This window comes from Hyalella azteca, unplaced genomic scaffold (genome assembly GCF_000764305.2).
Source record: "Hyalella azteca isolate HAZT.00-mixed unplaced genomic scaffold, Hazt_2.0.2 contig8701, whole genome shotgun sequence".
In the NCBI taxonomy this organism is placed as follows: Eukaryota; Metazoa; Arthropoda; class Malacostraca; order Amphipoda; family Hyalellidae; genus Hyalella; species Hyalella azteca.
In genome coordinates this window covers 88,259-110,660 of record NW_025938787.1, presented here as the reverse complement: position 1 = coordinate 110,660, position 22,402 = coordinate 88,259, and the positions used below count along the sequence as shown (strand labels likewise).

The following is a 22,402-nucleotide window of genomic DNA, read 5'->3' as shown; positions in this document are numbered from 1 at the left end:
TCCCACCCTTTCCATGCCCGTCTTTGCACAACATTTCATACTCTTCTCACCATCCATTCGACACCCATATTTCGTTTATTTTTTAGTCGCCTCAGCCCCTACATGCCCCCCTTTCCCTTCCATGCCATCTTTCTCCCCTTTACATGCCCTCTTGTCATCACTGCATGTCCTCTTTCCACCATTATGAACCTCGTTCTCGCCTCCCTTCCCTTAATGAATACATCCCCCTGCATGCCCCTCTTCCCTTCTTTCATGCCCCTCTTTCTTCCCTCTCCATGCCCCCTTTTACCCTTTCAGGCCCCTCTTTTTCCCCTTTCTATGCCCTCTTGTCCCTTATCCATGCCCCTCTTCTCCCCTTTCTATGCCCTCATGTCCCTTTTCGGTGCCCCTCCCCCCCTCAGCTGCCGCTGTTCGTTGTTTAAACACAAATTTGCTCTGCAAGTTTCTGGTGCCTGCTCGTCCGTTGCTGGCCTCTTGATATTAGTTAAGCCTCCGCTCTTCTAGAGCATTAAAGCCGCCACTTTCCTAGAGACATTGAAGCCGCCACTTTCCTAGAGACATTAAAGCCGCCACTTTCCTAGAGACATTAAAGCCGCCACTTTCCTAGAGACTTTAAAGCCGCAACTTTCCTAGAGACTCGAAAGCCGCCACTTATCTAAAGGCGTCAAACCGCTGAAAGCTTTAGGAAATGAGCGACTGAATTCCATATTCCTATGAATTAATTGAATAAGTAATCTACGCTAATTGTAACACGGTCCATGAAATAAACCAAAAAATAATATCTCAGTGGAACGGCTCCTTCAAAAGACGCTACGCTTAGGTCGATTCAGAACTAGTCTCCCCCTCTTAGCAGAGCCTTAAGTGATATAGAACGTTTAATATAATTTAATGCGTGATTCGTTGCTTTGATTTAATATAGAAGAAAGAAACAAGTTGCCATTATTCAGGATATCTGCACAAAATCATAGAAAAATAAATACATACATTAGGTCATTTGGTTTGCTTTTAACAAATAAATATGTGATCAATGAAGTACACAAGTAAAAAATGAACGCACCTAGTAGTAAACAATGAGCGGTCTGCTATCCCAGCAGATGTAGCCAAAATTAAAGTGTGAATGAAATTTCTAATCTTAAACATTAATGAACTGCGACTGCCCTCTGTTTCCCGTAAACTGGGATGTCAATTGTGGTCAGGAGATATCACAGAATTTACCGAGAAAACGAAATTAACAGAAAGATATGAAAATTCCCCCCCCCCCAAAAAAAAAAAAATTCCGAAATTCCGAATATAATATTGAACATATTTTCATGAGTGGCTTGAGAAATAACCCGTACTTTGCTGGCCGAATGGTTGTGGATTGAGACTAAGAACAATTTATTATATATTTTGAATGTGTATAACAATATATATAATAAGTTACACTTTTTATTTTTTCCCGAGAACTTTTTTAAAATGGAAAAAGAGGCGAAAAATTGACCTGGTTTGGCCCAACCCCTGTAGAAAGGTGTCTAGAAACGTAAAGAAGTGTTGTATATACCTAACCTAACCCTAACTCTAACCCTAAGGCCCCTTTCACACAGGGCAGTAAATACTGCCAGCGTCCGACAGTATTTACTGCCGAACCTTAGCGGACATACGAAATGTGCACTGCTGTTCACACACGACTGCTTTTACTGCGGCGTAGAATTTGACGCCTGACGCCCGCGTCTGTCCTGCTAAAACTGTGGCAGTAGATTTGTCGCGCAGTTTAGCTTGCAATGGTTTTCAATGTAATCTTTCACACTGGGCGGTTTTTTGACGCCAGATCCCAGCAGACAGTGGGGCCGTATTTTAGGTGCATAATAAACAGCACTGCTATATAAAGCACTGCAAGACTGATAGATCCCAGCAGTAAAAAGCGCCTCGTGTGAAAGATTGCGCAGTAAATACTGCCGCGGCATTTTTGACGCGGCAGTATCTACTGCCCTGTGTGAAAGGGGCCTAACCTAACAAGGCAGGCGTTTTTGAAAATGTCTGGTCTTGTAGTTCATTTATGTTGCGTCCGTTTTAATTAAACCGGACGCAGTTTTGACCGGGTTTCTAACCCCTGTCCAGTAATGTTACTAATCCTGTCCGGCTAATGCCCGAGCCTCGAATATACATCATATTAATAATATATTTAATATCATATAGTAATATATAATATAATATATACGGTAGATAGTGATATATACCGTACCGTAATATATATACGGTAGTCACATATTAATTCAGATATAGAAAATAGGCATGGCATAAAAAAGCTTTGTGAGGCCTATTTTTGCATTAGTTTTCTTCTTGTACCTGTGTCTACAATTAAAATATATAAATCCCAGCACATTGACTGCATTTTCCGATCATCCAGGAAGTGATTGATTATTTAGCTAGCGCCGCCGGCGCCGCGAGAGTTAACTGCAGGAGGCAAAAGTGAAGATTTTTTACGAGGTCATGGAAACATTTTAATCCTTCAGTAATTTGAAGGTCGATCCTTTCACTTTCTAAGTTACATTTTTATCAACTAGCAATTGGGATCAACAAAATTGTATAATTACATACGGTGTTTTAAGCGATTTGTGAGACTATACCTACATGTGAGCCAAAAAATCTTCTTCGAGAAATTTTATGATCACATTTCTCAATAAAATAAAAAATGTGTTTTTGTAAGATCTTAAATTTTAGTGAAAGAAAATACAAATTTATAGAAGTAAATAAATTTGTTAAACTTGCAATCCCTCGTGAACTTCGAATGCTAATCGAAAAGTTTGAAATTTACGGCAGTTTTCGATTGAGGCTTCAAGATTGATTCTTGCGAATTAAAACTTTCGTCGACAAGGAAGTTAAAGTTCGACAAACTTCCGTCGTCTGAAAATCCAGCTTAAAAATTTTTCAGTCAAATCCTCTGAATATAAGTAAGCAAGCGGCGCTAGGCTTCAAATGAACTCCGAATGCCAACCTTACACACAAAAAATATAACTCAGTACTCACTGCAGTGAGTGACAGAGAGCGCATTTTCTCGTCGACGAAAACCTGAGGTCACGGACGGACGGACGGACGGACAGACGGACAGACAGACGGACATGGCGAGCACAATAGTGCATTTTTTCCATAAATGAGAAAATGCGCTAAAAAGTGAATGGGTGGTGTTGTCTAAATAGTGACGCACCCACAGCACGAGCAGAGAGCGGACCTAGAAATGTTGGGAGCAAACTGGGTTAAGATGACCCACATAAGGGCAAAACTGCATCGCTATTTCAACAAAGCCCCGCTCATTTATCTCAGTGTATCCTATAAATGTTAGAGTTCGTAAGCGGTCTATAATGATGTATAGCCATGTATATTCTATTGTATTTTGTATATTATACGTATATTTAATGCTATTTTGCATATTATATGTATATTTTATTCTATTTTGTATATCTTATGTATATTTTATTCTATTTTGTATATCATATGTATATTTTATTCTATTTTGCATATTATATGTATATTTTATTATATTTTGTATATTAAATGTATATTTTTTATTGCATAGCCCAAAGCCACGTATATTTTAATTAATCTTTTCACTCAGCATTCAGCATCAGGAGCTAACCCTTTTTAAACATTATTTTTAACAAAGTTCATTTCTGACCCGAGTTATTATTGTTGTTATCTTTTGATGAATCCATCATCGAGCCGTCAATTAATTTGGGCTTCTATAATTCCCTAGCGTCTACCATGTCATGCAATATTCAGGGCCAGTGTTATGAATTTCAACACTGAGAGAAATGAGAGAGACTTTGTCCTAATAGGCGATGTACTTTTTGCGTGAGTTGAGTCATTTTGACTTATTTTGGCCTGCAAAAATGTGTATCAGTGATACTCATTCCCTCTGCTCATGTCATGAGTACGAAAGTATCACTACTTATATATTATAATATATATTAAAATATATTATCGAAGGGTCGATTAAATTTTTGTAGTGAAAGGAAATGTGTCATTTTTTGGACAAAAAGACTCATTCATTTTCCTGCGTTGATTTACCACACACACGCCTCACTCCACCCCGCGTTCGCCTGAGCCTCGCCTCGGAAATTTGATTGCAGGCGAAATTAGAAGCACGAATTATTCAGACGAAGACGCCTGCGCCTGCACGCCGTTTCTCTGCCTCTTCTGGTAACCCTCGTCTAGTCACGCTCGTCTGCTTATACTCAGTTAAATGAGTTAGACTTTGTCTAAAAGCTATGTACGCTAGCCATCTTGACAAAGTTACTGGCGGCAAAAAGGCCTTGTGTCAGTGGTGCTTGTAGTAGTAGTATTTACACGTCACTATTCGGATAATATGACTCATTGATTTTGTCTGAGTTTGCCCTCGTCTAGTTACCCTCGTCTAGTTACCCTCGTCTAGTTACCCTCGTCTAGTTACCCTCGTCTAGTTACCCTCGTCTAGTTACCCTCGTCTCAGTGACAGGAGAACTAATGGTCGCGGCAGCTCAGGCGTTTTGCGTCACCGGAAAATCCCGGCTTCGGCCATGAATAATTTCCTCAGAATTCAAATGAGGTTTTCTGATGAATAATGAAGACAATAAAACTTGAAGTGTGATAGTTTCTCTTCATTGTTACGCTTTGGAAGGTTAAAAGGTATGCAAATTTAAACTCATGCGGGTTCGATGAGTGCCGCTTGTCTATCATTGTTAGAACAATTGCTGTTGCAGCTATTATAATAATAATATATAATATAATGTATTCTGTATAAGAACAAATGGGTTTCGTTTTTCTGTGTATTTGCAGGTATAAATTCTTTCTTCTCAACAGATGCCATATATTTAGAATCAAGAAGAAACGAAGGCCCAATGTTTTAAATCACTTCATTTATCAATATTAAATTATCTACAAACGATATCCCGAAAGTCAAAATAATTAATTAGTAATCAACTAATGACAAATACCTTAACTGAAACTGAAAACTGTTAAACAAATACTTTCTAATAATATTAACATGATTTTTTCGTGTTTGGTTAACAATATTATTGTAAAAATCCTAATATAAATTAAAGCTAACATTGAAAGCAAGAGCAGATCACAATGGAATTGGTGGGAGAGGCGGCCCTGCAGCAGCTGTGTGGCAGTCATGGGTTAGTGGACGTTATTATTAATAATAATAATAATAATAATAATAATAATAATAATAATAATTATTATTGCTGGATATATTAGTTCAGTTCACTTCATAACAGTTACTGTCTTGTGTACTATAAGCCATATAATTAAATACGGATACAGTATAATTGATACGCATGTTCTAATTATTTGTTGAATTAATACCTATGTTTTCATTATTTGTAGAATTTACAAGCATGTTCTACTTATTTTTTAAATTAAAGCGCAAGTTCTGCCTATTTGTTGAATTAACACGCTTATTTAAATTATTTGTTGAATTACCCCGCATGTTCTAATTATTTGTTTAATTAACACGTATGTTCTAATTATTTCTTGAATTAACACGCATTTTCTACTTATTGTATGAATCAATACATACGTTTTCAGTATTTACTTTGATCAAATAATTTCAATCCAAATCAATTTCCGAGACAGTGCACTTCTGGCTTGCGCTGAAGTTCTGTCGTCGAAGCTGCAGAAGAAGCGACGATTATAGAGTCGGACAGAGAGGGCATCCTGAGCTTTTAATGAGGAGCTTAACAGAGCTAATTGGTTTCTGACGGCATTGACGCGATGTCTCGATCACTAATGAGGGCGCAGACTGCCTGCAGTGTCTAATGAGGACGCAGACTGCCTAGAGTGTCTAATGAGGACGCAGACTGCCTAGAGTGTCTAATGAGGACGCAGACTGCCTAAAGTGTCTAATGAGGACGCAGACTGCCTAAAGTGTCTAATGAGGACGCAGACTGCCTAAAGTGTCTAATGAGGACGCAGACTGCGTGCGGTGATGAGTACGCAGACTGTCTACAGTGTTTAATGAGGCCGTGGACTGACTGCAGTGTCTAATGAGGACGCAGACCCAGACTACTTACATTGTCCAATCAGAATGCCGACTGCCTTCTTTTCTAATGAGGATGCAGACGGCCTGCAGTGTCAAATGACGACGCAGACTATCTACAGTTTCTAAAGAGAATATAGGCTGACTTTTTGCATAATGAGAACACAGGCTGCCTAGAATGTCTAATGCGAGCAAAAAATGTCTACAATGCCTAATAAGGTCACAGGTTGCATGGAATTTCTAATGAGAGCACAAACCGCCTTCGAATTGTAATGAGAAAACGAGGCTGCCTCCATTATATAATGCGAGCTCAAGTTGCCTCCAATATCTAATGAGAACACAGGCCCTCTGCAATGTCTAATGAGAGCTCAGGCCACCTTCGATGTCTAATGAGAGCTCAGGCTGCCTTCGATGACTAATGTGAGCTCATGCCGCTTTCTATGACTAATGAGAGCACATCCCGCCTTCGATGACTAATGAGAGCACATCCCGCCTTCGATGACTAATGAGAGCTCAGGCTGCCTTCGATTACTAATGAGAGCTCAGGCCGCCTTCGATGACTAATGAGAGCTCAGGTCGCCTTCAATGTCTAATGAGAGCCCAGGCCGCCTTCGATGTCTAATGAGATCTAATGAGAACTCAGGCCGCCTTCGATGGCTAATGAGAACTCAGGCCGCCTTCGATGGCTAATGAGAGCTCAGGTCGCCTTCAATGTCTAATGAGAGCACTTCATGTCTGCAAACAGACAGTGCAAGCCTCGATGCCATTCCTGCACTCCACTTTTTCACAGTTCTTGTGGGTATAGTAGCAAATATAGGATGAATAAAATGATGAGAAAATTATAATATTAAATAAACGATTAATACAAGAGAACAAAATATAAATGAATCGTACGTTGTCTCAGCTCATGTTCTACTTTCGAATTAAAGATTCAGATTCAGTCTTCGGAGCTCCGCTGAAAACGCACAAATAAACCCAAATTAAGGACTTTTATTAATCTAACACAAACGAATGAAAATAGCACACATAGATATATTATAATATTCAATATTACCTATGAAAACAACCACTAAAAACCACGAAGATTAACACACGATAAACAATGCAAGTGATAACCTCTGTGGTGGATCACATAGCAATGACAAGGTACAATGCGCGTCTATACGAGGTGACATTATAGTTCACTCAAAAGCCGAAATGACAGCACATGTAACTAGGCTATTAATGAAACAATTATGTTGAAAGGCGTTCCCTAACGCAATAAAACCCCTCTGATCATTAAATATTCTTGCTGGATTTTGGGGAATAAAATGTGACAAAAATCTGTGTCTGACAAAAATCAAATGTTTCCATTGGCGTGGACCTGTGAGGCGGGGAGGGGAGGGGGGGCTCCAGACCATTAGCCCTGCAGGCGTTTACATTACAGGGATTAATTTGCATTAGAACTCTGCGGGATCACATTGATTACTAGATCAATTTTATGTTGGATTACAGGGGCTAATTGGCTGCGGGACTCTGCTGAATTTCGTTGATTTCTAATCATCAAAAATGTTTAAAAATATTTTAACATTTATTGTGCATATATATTGGCTATAAAATAGACCAATATACATGCCACAAACTTCATTATTCATATAAAATCGCCATACTCGAGCCAACGCAACAAACTTTTTTTTTTTCATAAATGTGTATATGCTCGCCTGTCGTTAGTGTCGGCCGTACTACGAGTAAATATTGCCTTTAATTTTTTTTATAGGAATATAAATAGCGCAAGACTAAAATTCGAATAAAAAATTCGTACAACTTAGCAGCACAAGTCTGAAGTTCTTCTTTTATAATGTCATTGAATCGCCCGTCGGCCCTGACGGCTATCTAATATAAAAATTTTAATATAATAGTTTAATTATTTGTTTATATTGAAAGTTGTAATTATTTTTGCATGTACAGGGGTCGTATGTCGCGGGGGCGGTGTGAGGGCGGGGTGGGCGGCGGGCAGCTGTCGTCCCCCTTCTCAGGGGAGCCCCAGAACGTGGGCGCCGCCATATACGTCACGGTATGTGGGGTGCCTACTTAACAGTTAAACTTTACGGTATGTGGGGTGCCTGCTTAACAGTTAAACCTGTCTCTTATACACATCTAGATGTGTATAAGAGACAGGTATGTGGGGTGCCTGCTTAACAATTAAACTTTACGGTATGTGGGGTGCCTACTTAACAGTTAAACTTTACGTTATGTGGGGTGCCTGCTTAACAGTTAAATTTTACGGTATGTGGGGTGCCTGCTTAACAGTTAAACTTTACGGTATGTGGGGTGCTTGCTTAACAGTTAAACTTTACGGTATGTGGGGTGCCTACTTAACAGTTAAACTTAACGGTTACGGTTAACAACGGTTATTATTATTACGGTTAACAATGTGGGATGCCTACCTAACAATTAAACAATACGGTTTCGGTTTATCAGTTAAACTTACTGGTATGTGGGGTGCCTTCCTAACAATTATATGCCGTGTCTGTCTAAAATTAGCATAATAAAGCGATGCATATTATATTTATAGTGTAGAAGAGGTTCAACAATCATAAAACGAATGTTTTTCACTCTAAATCGATTGTCAAGTGACAATATTCAATATTGGAATAAAATAATCAATTTTGAAATAAAAAAAATCAATCTTCAGAAATAAACTTCGATATTCAAATAAACTCTATTCACTAGACAGGAAGAAACAGAGTTATTTTACAGCTTGATCTAATTCCTGCCTTGTCAATGTTGATTTCCAATAGAATCAAATTTCCCATTTGTTATTATTCTGTAATTCAGTGACGTTAATTTGTATTTGTCTTCGGTATATCCGACATAAAGTTTACATGAACTCTTGCATCAAGGGTTACAGGGATAATAAGGGTCCTTGAGATCCCCGTTAATGGTTCATAACGTTCCAGACAAAGTAAATCTTGGTTATCAAGAACATGGTTAGATGTTTACACGAAATGTTCTTCCTAGTGTGGGAATAGCGACTGCTGAAATTCTATTCAAGACAACAGAGAGAAATTTACACAACACTTATTATTAAGAAATTAATACAGTTCGCGTTCGGTTTGTTAGCATCGCACTAGCCAGTCACTAGCCATGCGCTAGACCACGTCTATCAGCCATCATTTATAGCTGTATAATTTCAGCAGTATTTGTTGTAACTTCAATTATTTAAGAGCATCTGATGGTTAATGTTCTATGATCACCTGAAGCATCATTATTCGCGCGGTATTTTATACGCAGCAGTATACATTCATCATAATTGTAGGCATCATATTTCATGCTAATCATTGTTATTCCAATATTCCCGCTTCTCTTTGATTGGTGTTGTCTTGCTAAATTCCCTGATCGCATTAACCTTTGCGTTAACAAGCAATTAACTTGCTACACCATAACAAAAATCATCGGCTTTAATTAGCTACGTCCTGCGAAGCTAATGAGCTCCTGCTTAACTTATGCTTTACGGAAAAAGCTTCTCCCAACAAGTCATAATTCTTATTATGACTTCATAATTCATAATTCATTCTTATTTAGTTGATTTTATTGCTCAAAAATGCTTCAAATTCAACATGGCTTCAACACTTTATGGCATGAGAATAGCGCTCTACTAAGTTTACACTGAGTTATATTTCTCTTTAATTTCAGGTGATTAACTTTCAACGTTCTCTTGCAGAACTAAATATTATTTCTACATTATACATAATAGTTACTAATTTCAAGTTTAAATTTAAAATTAATAAATAAGAATATATTTAACGGTGAAAGAAGTCGAAGCTCTCATATTTTTTATATTTAATAAAATATTTACACTGAACCAGCAATAAATTACAGCCCTACATATTTCCTGGTAAATATTCTTACAGATGAACATGAAATGAAGTAACTGTTAGCAATAAAAATTTCTTCTTCATAAGAATAAATGATCTTCTTTACGCTGCAGTTCTGCAACTAAATTAAGGATATATAAAACACAGGCTTTGCCGTACGGAGCAAATAAACTATCAAGATAATCTTCATTAAGTTTAAGTATTTTTCCGCATTATTTTGTTTTAATGAACTCTTTATTTATTCTATTTTTCAACTTTGCCTTTCACATGCGCGTGACTTACTTGTATAACGGTGAGCCTGCTGCTGTTATACCTCCTGTTTTACAGAGCGTGCTGCTGCTGTTATACCTCCTGTTTTACAGAGCGTGCTGCTGCTGTTGTTATACCTCCTGTTTTACAGAGCGTGCTGCTGTTGTTATACCTCCTTACCTTATGACCTTATGATGAGTTTAGGACCTGTCTCTTATACACATCTAGATGTGTATAAGAGACAGAGTTACCCTCGTCTAGTTACCCTCGTCTAGTTACCCTCGTCTAGTTACCCTCGTCTAGTTACCCTCGTCTAGTTACCCTCGTCTAGNTGTATGCCAGCTGTCTCTTATACACATCTAGATGTGTATAAGAGACAGACTCTGCCTGGCGCCCCTGGCCCAGCAGCTCCTGCATCTGGAGTTGAATCATTTCCAGCTGATGCCTCATTTCTAAAAAAGCGCCGTAGGTAATCTCTGGCTCAGCACGTTTTACAGAGCGTGCTGCTGTTGTTATACCTCCTGTTTTACAGAGCGTGCTGCTGTTGTTATACCTCCTGTTTTACAGAGCGTGCTGCTGCTGTTGTTATACCACCTCTTTTACAGAGCGAGCTGCTGTTGTTATTCCTCCTGTTTTACAGAGCGTGCTGCTGTTGTTATACCTCCTGTTTTACAGAGCGTGCTGCTGTTGTTATACCTCCTGTTTTACAGAGCGTGCTGCTGTTCTACGTGTGCCTCCTGTTCCTCCTGTTGAGAGGGTCCAAGCCTTCCCCCCACACATGCCCTCACGTGTCCCACACGTCATCCCCCGAAGATCCCCCCAACCCCAGCAACACGTCCGACCTACACGTCACTCTGGCGACACACCAGCACCTTGCGTGTGCCGTCGAGGTGTAAACACACCAGCAACACGTCCGACCTACACGTCACTCTGGTGACACACCAGCACCTTGCGTGTGCCGTCGAGGTGTAAACATTCCAGCAACACGTCCGACCTACACGTCACTCTGGCGACACACCAGCAGCTAGCGTGTGCCGTCGAGGTGTAAACACTCCAGCAACACGTCCGACCTACACGTCACTCTGGCGACACACCAGCAGCTAGCGTGTGCCGTCGAGGTGTAAATACGCCAGCAACACGTCCGACCTACACGTCACTCTGGCGACACACCAGCACCTTGCGTGTGCCGTCGAGGTGTAAACACTCCAGCAACACGTCCGACATATTCCTTCAACAATTCCTATGCGTTTAGCGTGTATTGACTGGTATACAGTGCGGTGTTATACATATTAATTGCATAGTGAAATTGGTGACTAAAGATATAGATTGATAATACAAGATTATCGCTTGGTGAGAATGGTGGCTCAAAAATTCGTTCTACTTATATAAAAATTACCGCATTTATACTTTGGTAATTTTCTCTACAGTTCCCGCCCTCACCCAAACCAGAAAGGGCGGGAGGTATAAAAGAGGTTGAGATTGAATTAATAAAGGTGGAGGTCGATTATAACAAAATAAATATTCGATGCATGAATGACATGCGTATTTCATTCCATGTTTGTTTCCACAACATATCTTGAATGAACTCGAACAAATCTTAACGTATAACTCACAACAGATCGCGCGTCAAGTCATGGTACAGGAAAAAGTCCTTGAGCGCAGGCAGTCGAAAAGTTCCGAGGCTGCGGACGGCGCCCGAAATCTTCTGGTCTCGAGAATCGGTTGTGTCAAACAAGTCCAGTTGTTCCCATATCTGTATAATGTTTTTGTTATTTATAGCTGTTTTAAGTAACCGGAAATTCAGTGAGTATGAGTGTGAATTATACGCAAGAATACCCATATTGGTGGGACTTTCTGTAGCTACGATTTAGTTTTATTTTAAGGCTACGTACTTTTTTAGTCAGCTCCTCTGCCGGAGTTGAATCATCCGATGTACTGTACTTATTTTCCCAGAATAAATTTCACATTAAATACAGTGATGATATACATAATTGCATTTGTCATTAATATCTGTCGTAACTGTGTATATTTTCTTATGTATTAGCTACAATTAAATTAGTTAAATCTAGTATATGTTGAATTGAATATGTACCCATTGTAGTGGGAGCACGCAATGGGGTCTCAGAAGCACCGTATCTATACCACCTTATCCATTTACGCTATAATTGAAGTGCAAAGAAGTATAGCACTGGACTGTAGGATGCATTAATGCGAATATATGTTAGGTGGTTAATGTCAATATTTACTAACCAAGTTTTCTCAATGGAATACATTCTAATTTTATAGTGAAATATAGTTTGTAACTCGTCCTTACCATTTGTCACCAGAGAGTATCTTTCGTCATCGGGAATTCATGTACGAATAGCAGTGAAAACGAATTAAGAATGCACCTGTGCATTGATGGTCAGTACAACATTCCCGAAAAAAAAACCCCTACGACGTTGAATCCTTTGACGAAACGTCTGCCAAAAAGACCTGCTTTCGTCGGCAGGACCCCAAACTCAAGTCGCTTCGAAGCGACAAATTTGAACAGTTTTCAAGTTATCCTGATATCGTGGAAGTTCAGCGCCTTATGAGAACTTTCTTCAGAACTCGTGCTTGATTAAATTTCAGCTCGTCCTCTTATTGGTCAGAACCAGGATTTCTTCAGCCAATCATAGATCAGGAAGAAATAATACGGTAATACTTCACAAATAATACGGAAATACAGAGCGCAGGCAGCAAGCATTACGACAATAGGTAGCAATAATACGAAGAAAACGGCTTATATACTTTCTTAAGACTTCGAATTATCACTCACTACAGAGATTAAGATTGAGTGTCCCGATGATGTGGTAATACAGGGAGGTTAACGGAAACTTCCTGATTTGAATGCTCAATAAAATAAAATGTATAAAAAAAATTTTTAAAGACCACGTTTTTCATGTGGACTCAAAAGTAGAAAATAATTTTTCGGCAGCTACTGATCTCTGTTTGCCCCACGTTTTTCGTTTTAGATGTAAAATATTTTAACTGAAATACAAAAGACCAAGAGAATGAAAGCAAACAGAGATCAGTAGCTGCCGAAAAATTATTTTCTACTTTTGAGTCCACATGAAAAACGTGGTCTTTAAAATTTTTTTTTATACATTTTATTTTCTACTTTTTTGTTTTTAAGTATTTTATTTTCTCATTTTTAGTCCGTTGCTACACATGAAACTCGTTGTTGCGAGCCAATTTATTTGACTTGATGTACGTATCGATGATACGAAGCGTATCATCGATATACGCAGTCTAAACACGAATATCCTCTCGAGGATGACGTGCATTAAAGGTTCCAACCCCTGCTTGTGAGTTCCTTTAGAGTTTATACGCCTGGAAACGTGCAACAAATTATTGATTATTGTATTGTTATCGGGAGCTGAGCTTCCCTAAAAGTTCCAGAGCGCTAGCTAGCGGAAAAGTTGGTGAAATATCGATTGCAAGATTTGATCATCACAGACACGAAAGCGAGCTAAGAAAAACGTGGTAAAAAGAACGCCACAGTCGATTTCGATCAGGACCCCAACCTGAAGGACGAATACTGAATAGAGTACGGTCATTGAGTAGCGATAAAGGAACGGCCGTTAGAAAAGTACGCATCGACAGCAAAAGCACGCTGCTCACTTGTCTAATGTATAGTGGCAATTGACTAGGCGGGACACAAAACTTGCCTTTCATAAAAAATACTCCCCGTCCTTTTCCTACAACATCTGGCTGCTTGGCGAGAAACACAATACAGGAAGTTTCCGTGAATTTCCCTGTATTGAAATATCTTTATTTATTCATGACTTGAGTGCCGCGTGCTTGCGGTTAGCTGCGTTTTTCCATGAAAACTCGATGCGGCCAGAGGGTAGGGTACCATTGAAGGCACTTTGCGCAAAAATTGTAATAGGTAAATTTATGGGATTAAGAAACCGAAATATTAAAATCTAATCATTCAAATTATTATATTTAAAATTAAATAGTTTATAATTTGTTGTATTCAATAGTTTTTGAGTCCGTTACAGCGTCGTTCCAAAATATCCTGCATGCTAAAATGTCCTGCATTTAATTTATCATCCAATAATTTGCAGCGAATAATTGTACAAAAATATTGATGTATTATGGCCTCAAAATAAGGAGGCCCACCTTAAAACGGTGGCTAAGAGAATAATCTGTCATTTCTGAAATACACCAGCGATATATGAGCGGCTTTCGCTGAACATATTCCACTAATGCAATTCCATTTCATAAAATAAAAAAATCTGTCCGCATTTAAAGTGAAATAATTCTTAAGACTAATACACAATGTAGACATTTTATTCCTGCACGCTCAGCCTATCAAAAATAATGTCGGATATCAATATGGCCACATGAAAGTTCAATGTATTCTGTATTACTCTAGTTCATTATTTTGCCATCTGTGTCAGCACGTATAATATTTTGTATATTGTGACACTTTATTGTAGATTTACTCTGCGATCATAATATTTACCTATTAAATAATGTTCACAAAAAATTAAATAAATACTCGTCGTCCACGTGAGCATTCTAACATGTTATATGAAAATATATAAACATAGTAATAATTTCCCTACGGGAAATAAGATTTGTGTTCAAGAACATTCTTGTTTTTATTTTTAGGTGATTGGGTAAGCAGAAGTGAATTTTCTATTCATTTAATTTTTTAATATCAAAAACAATATTCCCAGGCACTTTGATGTTTCGTGTCACGCACCTGCACGAATTTCTTCAACCAACCATAGAATTAATGCGTGTCACTCACCAACTGGATGGCGTCACGCGCACCTCTAATAAATAACTAAATTTAACATTAATTTCTTGTTGCCATTACCACCAATTGATAAAACTTCGTGACATACACTCCAAAATATTTCATTCTTCTGCAGTGAATATTCTTTTACAAGTGGGCTATATGAGACTTCGACTGGCGCGTGAAGTACGTAATGTTTTATTATTGGAAAATACACGTCCAAAACCACTCTCGTCTTTTCTTCCTGAATTGGTAAATCCTTTGATTACTGAAATGAAAGAACGCGTGCTGAAAATACCGCAACGATCTGCCTATAAATGGAGAGAAATTGTAGAACACTCAGTGAAATGTCTGTGAAAAGTAGTAACATTTCTTCCATGGATGTGCAGTGTAGCAGCAACACTCAGTTCAGTCAGAAAGCTTTTCCTCTTCATCACGAGACGACACAGGCAAGTTTTTCCTAAATCCTGCGACTATAGAAATTTTGCGAATAAATTTTAGCTCGGTGAATTTTTATGCCATGAGAAAGTTTTCCAAACAAATAATAAAATTTATCCTATAGCTTATTTTTGCTATATCGCCTTGAATTTAAAATCTGTGATCTAAGCATTAATTTAATTAACTAAAATGTAAGAAGATATGTAAAAAGTCTCTTTTGAAGCTAGGAAAATCGACTGACATTCTTCATCGTTTGGAAAGATTCTTTGTACAAGAAGTTCAGTAAATTTTTAATGTAAATTTTAGCTGCACTATTTGATAATACTTTGTTTGACACTAAGCGCAGGTCATCAACGAAGCCTAGGATCAAAACGAATTTTCGAGCCAAACGTCTGCTAACTTGAAGCGTAAGCTTCTTTCTCGATGTTCTTCAGTTTGGAGATTTTGCTCTCGAAAATGTCAGGGATTTTTGACATAATGCGATAGAAGTAAAAAAAACTCATCAAATTACCAGAGCAGGACGCAACTTTGCACTAAAAAGATACTGAAATGTCCATTTCAATCTCCGTAGACTATTTTCGGCGATTTGCCCCTGCTTTGATGCCTGACACACCCAGATTTTTCCATGGAATTGAGCGCCAGATGATCTAGCGCAAAATTTGAATAATTTTTATATGATTTGATTGGAGAGCGCTCTGTGAAAGCAAAAATGTAACCGGCACCTCGCAAAAGGTCGACCTCATCACACAGCTGAATGGGTCGCTGAAATGGAGGCCTCGTAGCATTAAAATGCCAATAGACTCGTCATTCCAGAGGCGCAGGCTGAGTAATGAAAACGATGTGGCCTCGAGGGAGGAAATGATGTGGGGACTTATATGAATAATTCATGGCGTCCGTGCTTCTCAAATTGCGGAATAGGGAAGTTTATGAGCGCGATATTCTCGGCAAAAGTTTACTGCGGAGCTTCCCTCATCGTCCATGAGGATTGAAATTGAATTGAAGATCGTATTGAAATGATTTTCCCCAAATAGTTTATGATAATTTTTTACTATTTTCAATTCATCGATCGGAAAATAATATGCTGTCGTGTCATAGAACAGCAGAAAACATTCAACGAAGTAATAGATTAATACAAACATCAGATATGAGGAGCAAACATTGAATTTAAAGCGAAAATCATAGCTTAAATAGACTGCGAAACTAGCAGTCATCTAGCAGAGTCCCACTGCAGCGCTAGACCATTACAGCTCCATCAAGTCCACGTAGAATTGCTCGCGGCCTCGGAAATGGGATAACTGGTGACCTCGTAAGTCATGTCGTGTACCGTGAGTAGCGCTGCACGATCTTGTTATTATAGCACGGTATTGCAAATTAAATGCACGGTACATTTAATCAGAGAAATCCTGGCTCCTGTCATCACCGTGACGTGCACTCTGAGTCGCGATTAAATTTGTGATGTTTTCACTTCAGTTTTAATTAACGTCGGCAACAGAGTTTCTGCGCGGTAATTACGGTGAAATTGAGCGAGGATATTTTGCTGTTAGTCAAAGAGCTTCGCTTACAAGACACTTTCGTTTGGTAGGCTGTCAGAAGGAAAATATTTAGAGCGTGTAATTCATTGTAGTTGAATGTTTTATTGCAATCATTTACTTGGCTCACGGTTGTCAGGGGAAATTCGAAAATTGTGAAAATTATTAACTTCTCTTCCTGGAGCTAAAATTAACAAAGTTCTAGAATTTAATAGAGCTTTTTAAGATTGATCTTCACAATTACATTTGAAACGCCTAATTAAAAAAAGGCCAATAAATTAATACCATTTCTGCGCAAAGTTTAAATTAAAATACTCGTCTTTCTCTAACTTGATGAAGCTTCAAGTTGATTTGTTTCAGTTATTGGTTGTATTGCTGAGATCAGCACCGTTGATGCGTAATGCTTAGAATAATCATGTTTTTTGTGTAGTTTTTTGGTGCTGCAAATGGATTTGCGAAAGTTAATGGTTAATTTTACAATTAAACAATGACTGAATCCACATATCTGAAAATATTCTCAATTTTGGCTGAACTTCAAATGGATAAACTCTTAAGCTATTGGGTAATTGCGTAATTCATAAGTGACTAAACCCGCATACATGAATTTATTATCATCCCTGACTATAGTTAATGTAAGCGTATGTCAATGCATATGTTAACACTTGTCATGTACACGCGTACGGTCATGTTGTACTTACGGTCATGTCGGCACCTATATACTGCATTTCCTGATGATGGTGCTAAAGCAAATAGCCTGATAATTTTTCACAATATTTGATCATTTTCTTCGATACGACGATGCAAAAGAAACGATTAGGACATAAACAAAGTAATCTGATGACGATCACATTTTTGTACAGAATAATGTTCAACAAGGCGATTTAGTTAAAGCATAAACTGATTTATCTCATGATCATGTAACTACATTTGTTCGTTGAAATATTGAACACTTGTATTCACATGCACCAGGCGGCGTGATGCAACACCTACAGATCGCTGACAGTTCAAGACTCTAGTACATTCAAGACTGTAGTGTATTCTCTCTAGTGCAATATAGTCCATAATTTATTTACTATAAATATTTATTTTACCGTGAAACTTTTTGCGTATATACTTGGCGCCTAAATGCATTTGTTTGTATTTTAAGTTTGTAAAAAAGAAATCAGTTACAATGAAAACTCCAGGGGAAAATTTGATGTAAGGCAGGATGAATAATAAAATATCTTGATTAGATAAACCCAGGAGAATAATCAGCAAACACACACGTGTGTCCATGTATTTTGTTTTAATCAATACCCAGGAGAATATTCAGCTAACACACACATTGTGTCTGTATTTTATGTGTTATTCAAGCGTTTAGTAGTCCGTCACTCAGGCGAGTTTCCCGCGGCAATCCCTGAGGCTCAGTCGTAAGTGGAGGCTCCAGCCAACACCGGTCAGAGGGAAACACGCTAGAATATAGCGTGACATATTGTAGTGATATATCGTGACATATTGTAATGGTACAGCGTGACATATTGTAACGATATAGCATGACATATTGCAACGATATAGCGTGACATATTGTAACGATATAGCGTGACATATTGTAACGATATAGCGTGACATATTGCAACGATATAGCGTGACATATTGTAACGATATAGCGTGACATATTGTAACGGTACAGCGTGACATATTGTAACGATATAGCGTGACATATTGTAACGGTACAGCGTGACATATTGTAACGGTACAGCGTGACATATTGTAATGGTACAGCGTGACATATTGTAACGGTACAGCGAGACATATTGTAACGGTACAGCGTGACATATTGCAACGATTTGACATGTCATGTCATGTTGTAGCGATACAGAGTGACATGTTGTAACAATACAACATAACATATAATACAGGAACAACGTTACAAGCCGCACGAGTGACGTGACCTTTGACCGCCGGTAATGACTGAATTAAGAGCATCAAAATTAAAGTAGCAAATCAATTATAAATATTAATCAGTATCTTCAATAAAAAAACTTAAAAATGATTAGGTATTTCTGAACACGCGCTAAAATATTAGTGTGATGTGCTGAAGCGCTGGCAGACGAACTGTGATGTGGAGACTAGGTCACCATATGTGCAACCAGAAAAATTCACTTGCCATTTTGTCTGAATAGTGACTCACTTTCACAGCCGCAATGTTGCCGGAGAGCTTCAACATACATTAGCTACCCCCGGCGGGATAGCGATAAATTTGAAGAAACTGGTCAAACTCAATGAAATTTGATAAATCCAGGCTATACAGGTTATATTAGAGAAGCTGATAAACTACCTAGAGAAAACGTGACGAATAGTCCCCTCCCACCCCCTCCCCGCTATCAATTAAGACAATTACTCTACAACCGAATCAAGCACGCAATTAAAAAAAAGTATTCAAAAGTATTCCAAGGTGGAAATCGCTGAAGCATCTGAGTTTCCTTCTAAAATTCCAGTGGGTGAGATAAGGACCTGAAGCCATACTTTCAAAAAAAGTTAAGAGATCGTAAGTTCATCAGCCAATCATTGACGGCCTTTCAAGCAAAATCCACCAATCATAGACAAGAAAATAGAGCGTAAGTACTTACGCTTACTTAGAGAGTTTTGAAAGTATGGCCCCTTGTCCCAAAACCAGAACGGCTATCGTCTGACAAATATGCACTGATTAATCGGCATCAGTTCATTAGCGTCGAGATTCTGGGGTCCTTAGCCAGAGATCTCCACAAACGTAGGCGTTACTGATTATTGGCGACAGCCTTCTTCATCAAATCTCTGCTCCAGCAGCAACCTCGAATTTTTTATACGTGGAAAAAAACGGGATTAAAGATAACCTGAAGCCCACATCCACCTGGAATTACCAAACACAAATACATGAATTCAAATTCCAACCCATTATTACCACAGCAACAGAGCTAAGGTCGATCGAGCAATACGTGTATTTTATCCAGAACATTCTAAGGAGGATTTAATTTCCAGTCGATATTACAATCCTAACTAAATCACCTACCACTTCGAGTCAAAAGTTACTTGCGTACTATAGTTTTATATCTTGGTATTCCAACCAGGTGAACTACTGAGTAAATCACGGAACTAACCCACCACTCTGAACGAGATGAACTAAACATAGCATTGCGGTAATTTGTGAGCAAGCACAATGAGTTGAGCATGACGTACAATGAATTAAATGAAATACTGGTACTCAGATACACATTAGCAAATCAAAACAGGTCACAGTGCGCACTTCAGTGATCACTCCAGAAGTTAAGCATTAAAAAAGAACGGTAGTGAATGCATTGCATTCTAATAGTCATGCGTGAACGTGGACAACAAAAGACGAGAGTATAGCGCATCTACAACAAGATGAGAGATATATGAATATCCTAATTGTGTCCTAATAGTGACTCACTTTCACACTCACAACATGAGATGGGAATGGACGTAGCACTGGTTCACCTATCTGCGGGTCAAACTCGGTAAGGATTACCTGTGAAAGTGCCATAAGTCTATCGATATGCGGACAAACTCTCACTCATTCCTCTGAGTGCAGGAAATCTTTCCAGTGATTAGCTCGTGATGAGCGCGAGCTTCGCCTGTGCGATTTGCTGCCGTCCTTGACTGTGGCTTATGTTGCAGATGGTGTTAATTACTCCATTTATGTGGCTTAGCTTTGATCTGAAATTGTTATTATGTTTAAATAAGATAAAACAAAGTTTATTTTTTGTGCGTATAAAAGATAGATCGTTCAGAAGTGAATAAATGTGATATATTTTATATCTGGAGTTCACGCATTTTAAAGCCATCAATAGCCCATGGCATAGTAAACTATAAATGATATCTGCCTCTACCCTTCTCATAAAAAAATCTATGAAGAAAGCGAAGTTGCTCTCGAATTATTGTGTTATAATCAAATATAACTATATCTTTGATGACCACAGGATGATATATAAACAGAGAAACGGTACCACTGCTTCTCCGATGTATAGTGTTCAGTACGATATAAATCTTACGTACCGTTTTGTACATGAAGCAGGGGCAGGTTGATGTAAACGGATCGTCGCCGATTTATATTTGTAGGAAGATAAGAATATGATCCTGATATCTGACCTCTTTAGCAGCCCTTTGATCCCGAGAAAAGCTGTGTAACATATATCCCTTGGGGGACCACTAATTGGGATGTCAAATGTCGTTTATTTTGTAAGTTTAAATGGAGTTGAGACTAATAATGGCGATGGAAGCTGGCGTGAAGACTCTTAATTGTAGGGTAGGTTGGTGTGGGGTCGTCCTCTGTGTTTTTGGTGGTAATACAACACAAACGATAATAATTTACGCAAAGAATATGAATTTGCGAGACGCATGCAAAAATATACCATTCATTTCGTTTGAGTCGTCTTCCTAAAACCTCACTTAAAATCGAAAATTCTACTCGATGTACGATATTTGAAGATGAACATTTAATAACTCTGATCGAGTCTTCATTAAAGAATTTTTATTTTGAAAGTTAATTGACAACGAAAATTTTATTATCCTCCTTTATCTTGGTTTAAAAAAATTGGCGTTTTTCATATTGACCGCCATTGATAGGGTAACATGGGGCAGCGAGCCCACTGCGGGTCATGGGCCCATAGCGGGTTTCTCGCTAGGTATTGCAGATATTGGTCCGTGTTCTCTACCGCCGGTCGACAGTTTCACTGGGATGAAGTGTACGGATTTACGTTTTGCTAAGTGTTTGCGTTATTAAGATATTTGTGGATAACTGTTTCAGCCCAGATAAAGGTTTTTTTTTGCTGCTAAATAAAACTGTTTTCGAATACTATAGATGAAGCTTGTGAAATTACTGTGAATTATATTTTGAAAGTAATATTTATAGGGATAATTTTGAGATCAAGTTTAGAATATTAGCTTTTTAAATAAAATGTTGACACGATATAAATTGAAATGATACCTAGTGGGGGCAACGGGCCCACGTGTGTCACGGGGCAAAGCGCCCATGGGGAAGTCTTGTGTTATACATCATTAGATTTGTCTCAATGACCTTTTCAAAACTATGACTAGCTTTTGAATTACCAATCACACTTCATATTGCATGATTTTTCGATTTGCCGCCTCAAGGCAGCAGGTTTAGTTTCTAGTTATGCGTATTTATGACCCCTCATCGAGTTACTGACTCTTGCCTTGCCAAAAGTTGATTTCAGTCAACACCAATGAGCCAAAAGTTGATGAGTTTTTATGGTGTTAGCTGAAATCACGATTAGGTACGAATTCTCTGCACATAATATCTGGATTATGGGCAAAACTGGAACATAGTTTTTTTCTGATCAACTAAATATATTTTTTCTAGTCAAGAATACATTTTTTCATGTCAGGACGAATTTTTTGTCGCAAGAATATATTTTTCAAGTCAAGGATATATATTTTTATGTCAATGAAATATTTTTTTTCACGTCAGTGATAGATTTTTTAACCCAAGGGTATATTTTTTTCATGTTAAGGATATGATTTTTTGAATTGTTAATAAATTAATGAATGTCATATTTTT

General features: G+C 38.3%; 1 protein-coding gene across 1 annotated transcript; it reads left to right on the top strand.

The window, feature by feature from the left end:
* Window positions 1-4,931: 4,931 nt before the first annotated feature.
* On the top strand, window positions 4,932-12,990 carry LOC125178297. Its single transcript, XM_047881717.1, has 3 exons — window positions 4,932-5,135; window positions 7,946-8,051; window positions 10,815-12,990. Exons 1-3 carry the CDS (start codon window positions 5,086-5,088, stop codon window positions 10,998-11,000), a joined length of 342 nt encoding a protein of 113 aa, XP_047737673.1. The 5' UTR covers window positions 4,932-5,085; the 3' UTR covers window positions 11,001-12,990.
* Window positions 12,991-22,402: the final 9,412 nt, after the last annotated feature.

Coding starts and splice junctions, on each gene's coding strand:
- LOC125178297 (XM_047881717.1), top strand. CDS start 5,086: ATGGAATTGGTGGGAGAGGCGGCCCTGCAGCAGCTGTGTGGCAGTCAT. Junction 5,136..7,945: donor CAGCTGTGTGGCAGTCATGG/GTTAGTGGACGT, acceptor TTGCATGTACAG/GGGTCGTATGTCGCGGGGGC. Junction 8,052..10,814: donor GCGCCGCCATATACGTCACG/GTATGTGGGGTG, acceptor CCTGTTTTACAG/AGCGTGCTGCTGTTCTACGT.